The sequence below is a fragment of the Triticum dicoccoides genome, chromosome 6B (genome assembly GCF_002162155.2).
Source record: "Triticum dicoccoides isolate Atlit2015 ecotype Zavitan chromosome 6B, WEW_v2.0, whole genome shotgun sequence".
Lineage (NCBI taxonomy): Eukaryota > Viridiplantae > Streptophyta > Magnoliopsida > Poales > Poaceae > Triticum > Triticum dicoccoides.
In genome coordinates, this window is record NC_041391.1 from 101,640,109 (window position 1) to 101,648,070 (window position 7,962).

A 7,962-nucleotide genomic window follows, 5' to 3' on the forward strand; every position below is an offset into this window, starting at 1 on the left:
CTCGTGTGTTTAAACAAGTTTGGTACACCGAGACGGATGTCCCAAAACTGATAACAAGCTAGAATACTTCGACACCTGAATATTTACATGTATTTTTCAGTTTGTGTAATGATATTTTTGTAAGGGTTTATGCTACTTAATCTATGGTCCCGTTAATATATTTTTTTACAGAACAATACGTATAGATGGAAAACAGCGTGTGATGGGTCACATGGGTTTCTGGGGGAACAATTATGGGCCGTAGAGACGTACGTACGCGGCAGCAGTGGTTCAGTGCGTGACCGGTGTGAATATGAACAAATTAAGCTGGCTCGATCGCTGCATAATTGAATTTGGAATTGGAATTAATGGTGTCAGATCACCATATGTATCGACTGCGACGAAACGCTACGTTCCAGTAATGTATCGTTTTCAGGATGTGCGGTCTCTATCTCTCTCCGCGACCACAGTTGTGGATCTCTCCTAATACTGTGGTCGATCGGCCAGGACCATGCACATGCATACAGAAAGCACACACGTACGCAGGCATTGCTTTCTTACAGTTACAGTTTACTACTACCAGCTACGAGCTACGTCGACCGTTGACGGAATGCCACGGCCATTTGCTAGACTAGCAGTCCCTATGTATGTTGTCGCCTTTGCATCGCATGCTTACGTGTAGGTCAACATATGCGCACATCTCTACCTATTCCTTCCGTTTTAAAATAGATGACTCAATTTTGTACTAACTTTAATACAAAATTGAGTCATCTATTTTAGAACGGAGGGAGTACATCCGGTCTCTTATTTTTCTTGATAAAACCTATTCCCTCAGTCCGGGATTGAAATGAGTGTATCTAATACACACGTCTAGATACACTCATTTCAGCAACGGTTGAAATGAGTATATCTAATACACACGCCTAGATACACTCATTTCAGCGACGGTTAATACCGAACGGAGGTTGTACATCTGATCTAATCAGACTAGATCTATGCATATGATCTCACACAAATAGATGCCAGAGACCAGGCCATGCAGCAGCTAACATACAAAAGAAACCATGCCTCCATCGGTCGACCTTAAGTTGTTCAGTGCGCGTGGTAGCACACGGGCGCCGCTCCTGTCTCCATCTCCGTTTCCATGTGGCGTGTCATCTTCTCCTGACTACCATCCTCGGCCTCGAGCGATTCGATTCCCGGTCTCTGGCTGCTGCTGGATCCCAGGTCCCGACTCGCACGTTAACGTTGTCATCGATCCACGGACGATCGGCTTGCTCGTCGGCACCCACATCTGAGGCCTCAAACAAGCTGACTAAGCAGCAACGCGGCAGAGAAGAACAAACATGTCGTGGGTGCATGAAAAGGACGCCGTCGGAAGCTAGCCACGTAAGTAGAGATCAAGAAAGAATAAGCTATAGTTGGCCAAAAATGCCAACCGTACGTTAGATATGAATATAATCAATCAAAATGTCAATTTGGGGCGTCATATTCAGCTCGATTCGATCTCCGGACAGGAAGAAACAGTAGTACGTACCTTTATTACTCGGTGATCAAGTGAATGGCATGCTTCATCGTTGGTGCTATTTCTATAGATGGTGCTCCTGACGCGGTTCCACCTTGAGAAATAAATTAATAAGGCCGGCCGGACAATAAGCCTCAAAAGAAGTTTTTTTTAATAACTCAAAAGACGAATTGATAAGGACGAAATGATAGAGGAGCACGTGCTGTAGGCGTCCACGCAACCTGCAGCAGCTCTGTATCTCGTCAGCTCAGCGCCGTTTCAGTCGGCAGTGCCAGTGCAGTGTACGCAGCTGGTCCTCCCCACACCTACGCCAGACGGTTTTACGCGCTGCTCAAAATTCAATGTATTCTACCTTGACAAAAATAAATATTTACGACACTTAGATATACTCACTCCGTCGACCTTTTTTTACACTAGTGTAGTGCCAAAAAACGTTTTATATTATGGGATGGAAGGAGTATATTTGAATTCGTGTATAAGATTTTGACGTCCAGATCGACAGTATCACACACAAGAAAGGACTCTATCCCTTTAATATATGATACACACAGTCGTGTGTATTTTAAAAAAGGAGGCTTGTGCTAGTTTCATATTGTAAAAGTGTCGAAGTATTTACTGTACACATTCATCTCTACTCATATTGTGATTTTTTATTATTCTCTTCTAAAAATAAACTTGCTTTAAGAGACTAGGAATCATGCATATATGATTAACTTGTGGTTCGTGCGTGCCACCTACAGAATGAATCAAGGTGCCTAAATATGCAACATAGAGAATTTTGTTGTCACATTCTTGAGACTATTGTGTACCCCACGGCCAGGTATTGTGATCGATGATAGGGCTGGAATCCTAATGATAATGTACTACTCTTTACTGTATCCTTGTATATCACTTGATTGCAGTGGCGATTCTACCTGTAAATTGTGGGGCCAATGATCACATGACAATTTTGATCGTACACAAATAATTCTATCATTTATACTTGTCCAAAATTAATTATGATTTTATACATTTATTTAAATACAAACACACCGTTGTTTAGCGTTCGCATGACCACTGATTGATTGACCCAACCATGAACTGAGAAGTCCAGTTAATTACCTACTACAAACTTGCGATGCCATAATTAACACCACATCATAGATGAGTGTAGACCTACAAACTTGATCGTACACAACTAATTCTGTATATCATTTATACTTGTCCAAAATTAGTTATGATTCTTATACATTTATTTAAGTTTGAACACACTGGTTTTTAGCGTTGGCATGACAACAGATCGATTGCTATGACCCAACCATGAACTAAAAAGTCAAGTTAATTACCTACTACAAACTTGCAATGCCATTATTAACACTACATCATAGATGAGAATATATATGAGGTCTTTCTAGATGCCTTAGGAAAATGTCTCCCATTCCCAACGCGTTTTTGTAGAACATATATACCAGCTAGGCACACAATCGAGAGCACCGAATGATTGATACTATCCTAGTTCTTGAAGACCAACCGACGACTAAGCTAGAACTCAATTTGTAACGAAGCTAGACATGTAAAACTATACCTTGTGTTATACCCATAAGAATGCAGGGCAACCAGGAACTATGCAGAGCTGGCTCATATTTTGGATATTGAATACGGATTGCAATTTTGAGCACTACTTTGGATATTGTGGTATATGTTTAAATAACACTAGAAAGTATTAATCTCCCAGTTTTCACTCTAAATAATTAAAATAATATCCCCTCCTTCTCAAAACAGAAATCAACCATATAACATAGAAACCTTGTCAAATTCTCTAAAGTTTGATCAGGCTTATATAGAGAAAAATACCAACATCTACGACAATACCAAATCTATATTAATATACCTATCATTTCATATTGTGGATGTTGATGATTTTTCTTCTAAACTTGGCCAAAATTTAAAAATTACTTACACAAGACTTTGTGACCATTATTTTGGATATTGTAGTATATGTGTAAATAACGCAAGGAACTATTGATAATGTTCTAAAGACACTTTTTTGTTTGGGGGGGAGGGGCGGGGGGGAGCAATTCATTAATTAAGTGATAACAGTTAACACATATGATTTCAAATTTTGAATCCAAATATTAACAACATGCAACCTCCTTCTCAAATCATAGTCGTAAAAAATTTGTCCTGTAAAGATTGACCCGCAAAAAAAATTCTCTAAAGATTGATCAAGCTTATATGGAGAAAATATCAACATCTACGACAATATCAAATCTGTATTTGTATATCTATCATTTGTTATTGTAGATGTTGATATTTTTTCCCTATAAATTTGGCCAAATTAAATAAATGACGTAGGTATTTTTGGAAAGTAAGGAGTATAGCCGTCAAAGGTTAAGAAAGTTTGAGTGAAGATATTATTTGTTAACCAGAGGAGGTAGAGGAGTATTAAACAATGTCTTTTTTTTTTGAGGATTTAAACAATGTCTTTTCATTGCACTGGCTACCGTTTTGCTTGATAATTATCAGACATAGGATGCCCTTTTGGGTGTCTTTTCAAAAAGAAAAAAGAAAAAGAGCCTTCCGTGGTTAGTAAATGGTGCCTGCTAGGGCATAAGTGGCCTTCCACTCTTTCGATTCTTTTGAACATAGTTCACCACATCTGCCTTGTGGTTCCTCTCTTCTCTATATATAGATGCATCTTTGCCTGCAGGTTATGGACACAATACTTAGCCGATTCTTAATTATTTTCATCCATCAATCTCTTCAGTGTCTCTTCTTTTGCTCCCGAATCAATCAGCTGAGCTAGAGGTCGATCGATATCGACATGGCCGGCGCTGCACAGGGCAAGCAGAGTAGAGAGGCCCATGGTAACAACGATATCAGCGTCACCAAGGACTACCTCGACCCTCCGGCGGTGAGGCTGTTCGACGCCGGCGAGCTGGGCCAGTGGTCCCTGTACCGCGCCATCATCGCCGAGTTCACCGCCAGCCTGCTCTTCGTCTACGTCTCCGTCGCCACCGTGATCGGCCACAAGCGCCAGACGGACGCCGAAGCGTGCAGCGGCGCCGGCGTGCTGGGCATCGCGTGGTCCTTCGGCAGCATGATCGCCGTCCTCGTCTACTGCACCGCCGGCATCTCCGGAGGCCACGTCAACCCCGCCGTCACGTTCGGGCTGCTGCTGGCCAGGAAGCTGTCGATCCCCCGCGCCTTACTCTACACGTCGGCGCAGTGCCTCGGCGCCATCTGCGGCGCGGCGATGGTCAGGGCCGTGCACGGCGCGCGGCACTACGAGCTCTACGGCGGCGGCGCCAACGCGGTCGCGCCGGGGTACTCCAAGGCGGGGGGGCTGCTGGCCGAGGCGGCCGGCACCTTCGTCCTCGTGTACACCGTCTTCTCGGCGACCGACCCGAAGCGCATGGCGCGGGACACCCACGTGCCGGTGCTGGCCCCGCTGCTCATCGGGTTCGCGGTCGTGGTGGCGCACCTGGCCACCATCCCCGTCACCGGCACCGGGATCAACCCGGCGAGGAGCCTGGGTGCCGCCGTGGTGTACAACAACAGCAAGGCGTGGAGCGAGCAGTGGATCTTCTGGGTCGGGCCGTTCTCTGGCGCCGCCGTGGCCATGGCGTACCACCAGTACATCCTCAGGGGCGGTGCCGCCGCCAAGCCACACTTCAACTTCGACAATGGATTCCGACGCATCGGCTGTTGATGGAGCCACGCCAAGAGATGATGATGGTAATCAGTCTGAGAGAGCTCTAACGCTGTAACAAACGACAGCAGTACTGCTTTTCTTGACTGGTTGATTAATGTTTTTTTGACACGCTGTAAATTTATAATAAATAAAAACTATGAACAATCAGTAACTTCCGCTTCGCTCTATGAACAAGGAAAGCAAAATCATCCTTGAGATTTTTCTGAACCTATGGAGATTAGGGATCCTGTCCTTGAAAATGTAGGCATTCATGCAAATTCAGATAATACTCCATGTCACGAGGATCATAACTTCATAAAAAAAAGGCATAGATGAAGGATGCTTCTGATTTGCCAAATTGTCGTAAATATTATCGGTAATGCTTTTCAGCGAACCTTTGCTGGGGGACCAGGCATGGTAAAATGAAGGTTGGCCGCAATTTATGTGTCAAGAATATGACAATTCCTTCGAGCGAGCACGGCAATTTTCACAGCAAATCCTTTGTTTGCCAGAATTTGCTGTGTGTTTCTGAAGAAATTGTCATGTGTGCTCTGAAGAACTTGCCTTAAAAACGTTCACTATTACCATGCTTCCCAACAAATGTTCGCTGCTTAAGAGGGTCTAATATTATTTGTAGGCTGAAAATCAGGACAATGATACGACCAGCAAATGTGAGCAAACTGGCAAGTGAAGAAAAGATTATCGCTGTTCTCGAGGTCCCTCTCTGTACACACACGGCACATGCTGACATGCATGTGATGGCGGTTAGAAAGAACACCTGATGCTTTCTCCGGGCACAAGATTATCAAAGCCAGGTTGGGATTGTAGTGTCATGTATTTCCGCACAATATGTTTGTATACAAAAGCTAGAGAGAGGCAATGAAAAGATCCGCAAACTCAGCTCCCTCAAAGAACTCAAAGGGGACCCTGATTTGCTTAAGTGAGAATATAGAGCTGGGGCTCCTCTATCTTTTCCTCAAAGGATTGATGTATTTTGACGAAGGGACGTGGAGGTATTTGAGCTTTTGAACATTGGAATAATAGAGTAGTAGAGCGAAAACTACCCATCTCGAGTGAGGAAAAAGATAAGGGCAACTCTAACGCAGTTCACCAAAATGGACGAACCAAACTTACGCGGACACGTCTCTACAGGCAACGGTAGGGGATTCGGCCATCCAACCCTAGTGCATCAAATGTCCGCTCGGGTCCGATGCGGATGATGTTCATCAACACCTCCTCCTAATCCGCCTTCGCACCCGGTTAAGACATGGCAAATAGAGACCGGGTACCAATGGGCGAGGGAGACACAGCCGACAACCGCAAATGAACAAGCGTCAGCGACTACGGCTCTATGAAGGTGCAGTCCGCATTGAGGTTGGTGTATGTTGTACGACACGTGATGGACGGAGGTGACGGTGGATGCGGACTACTGCTGTGGATCGAGCTGCTAGGTGGCGAAGTAGTATGATGGATGCAGCTGCATTGGCCAGGGCGGCAATTGCACGACCGGTAGCAGCTAGGCGGCAGGCTTTAGCGGAGGAGGTGTTGAGTGGCCGGCCCCTGACGCATCGCCCTCCCTCTTCTTTTGTGCGCCATGGCATGCATTGTGTGTCGCCATGTTGGCCTTGTGAGCGACCACCACCAACAGGCCCTCCGTCCTGATGGCGACCTTCTCGATCAGATCCATCACGGTAGTGGGGCAGGGACTGGGTGGTGGGCGTCAACAATCGGATTGGAGAGAGTGAGAAAAGGGAGGTGGAATTGTCCAAATGTGTGGGCTCTGCCTCCATTGGCTGGGTCCAAGGTGTGAGACGCCTATGTGGAGGATGTCCGGACGCCTGCAAACCTCCCCCAGCTTTGCTTTTGTTTTATGGGATTTCAGATGTGCGGATGCATCCGAACGGGTTTGTAGCATGGCCTTGGATGGCAAAAACTGTGCGGACATTTGCAAGCGCTTTGATGAACCGTGTTGGAGTTTCCCTAACCCTTGCAGAATAAAGGGTGGGCTTCATATGGGCCCACACAAAAATCCACCTATTGGGAAAACTTCAATAACCCCAGATATTCATCTTGAATGATCCGAAACAAATATTTGTGCCACACAAAAAGGCACATATAGGATGTGTATGAAGAGTTTTCCTCCAATGTTTTTTTGGTGGCTATTCCAAAGGAATATGATTTAAGATATATGTCGGCAATAAGACTCCATTCCAGTTAATCATGTGGCCTATCATAGAAACGAAAAACATGCATAATTTAAATGCATTGACTTTTTTCTCTCTTTTCCATGGATAGAGGGGAAGGGGTCACAATCCATCTTTGCTTGCAACCGAAAAACAATCTGTCCGCGGATTTCATAAGCATGGTTAGTCCTCAATTCAAGTGTCATTTCCACCAAAACCCACTTAGGGGAACAAATGATCTTTCAGCAAATCGACTGAATTTTTTGAAAAAATAAACAATTTAGTTGAAGACGTATGTCCGATATCTATTGCATGCTGAAAGTGCAACTATCCCTAGGTGGTTTTGGTAATTCATAACACCATATAGCTCATTGAGCTAATGCTATTCCAAGACTATTATTTCAGGAAAGCTCAATGAATGGCATGGCATGGATGATGAAAATGGATCCCTCAAAATACTAAGGACAAAGGATCGGCTCAAGCTCAAAGGCTCAAGACTCTTCATTTTATATTTTAGTGATCCAAGATCACATTGAGTCTATAGGAAAAGCAAATACTATCAAAGAGGGATGAGGTGTTGCTTAATGAGCCTCTTGCTTCAT

The 7,962-nt window shown here is 44.5% G+C and overlaps 1 protein-coding gene across 1 annotated transcript; it reads left to right on the forward strand.

Annotated features, from left to right (window-relative positions):
• The first annotated feature begins 4,127 nt into the window (after positions 1-4,127).
• LOC119320422 (aquaporin PIP2-5-like) lies at positions 4,128-5,571 on the forward strand. The gene has a single exon (XM_037594519.1). It carries the CDS (start codon positions 4,308-4,310, stop codon positions 5,193-5,195), a length of 888 nt encoding a protein of 295 aa, XP_037450416.1. The 5' UTR covers positions 4,128-4,307; the 3' UTR covers positions 5,196-5,571.
• Positions 5,572-7,962: the final 2,391 nt, after the last annotated feature.

Bases quoted from the DNA above. Each gene is read 5' to 3' on its own strand.
- LOC119320422 (XM_037594519.1), top strand. From the start codon at position 4,308: ATGGCCGGCGCTGCACAGGGCAAGCAGAGTAGAGAGGCCCATGGTAAC.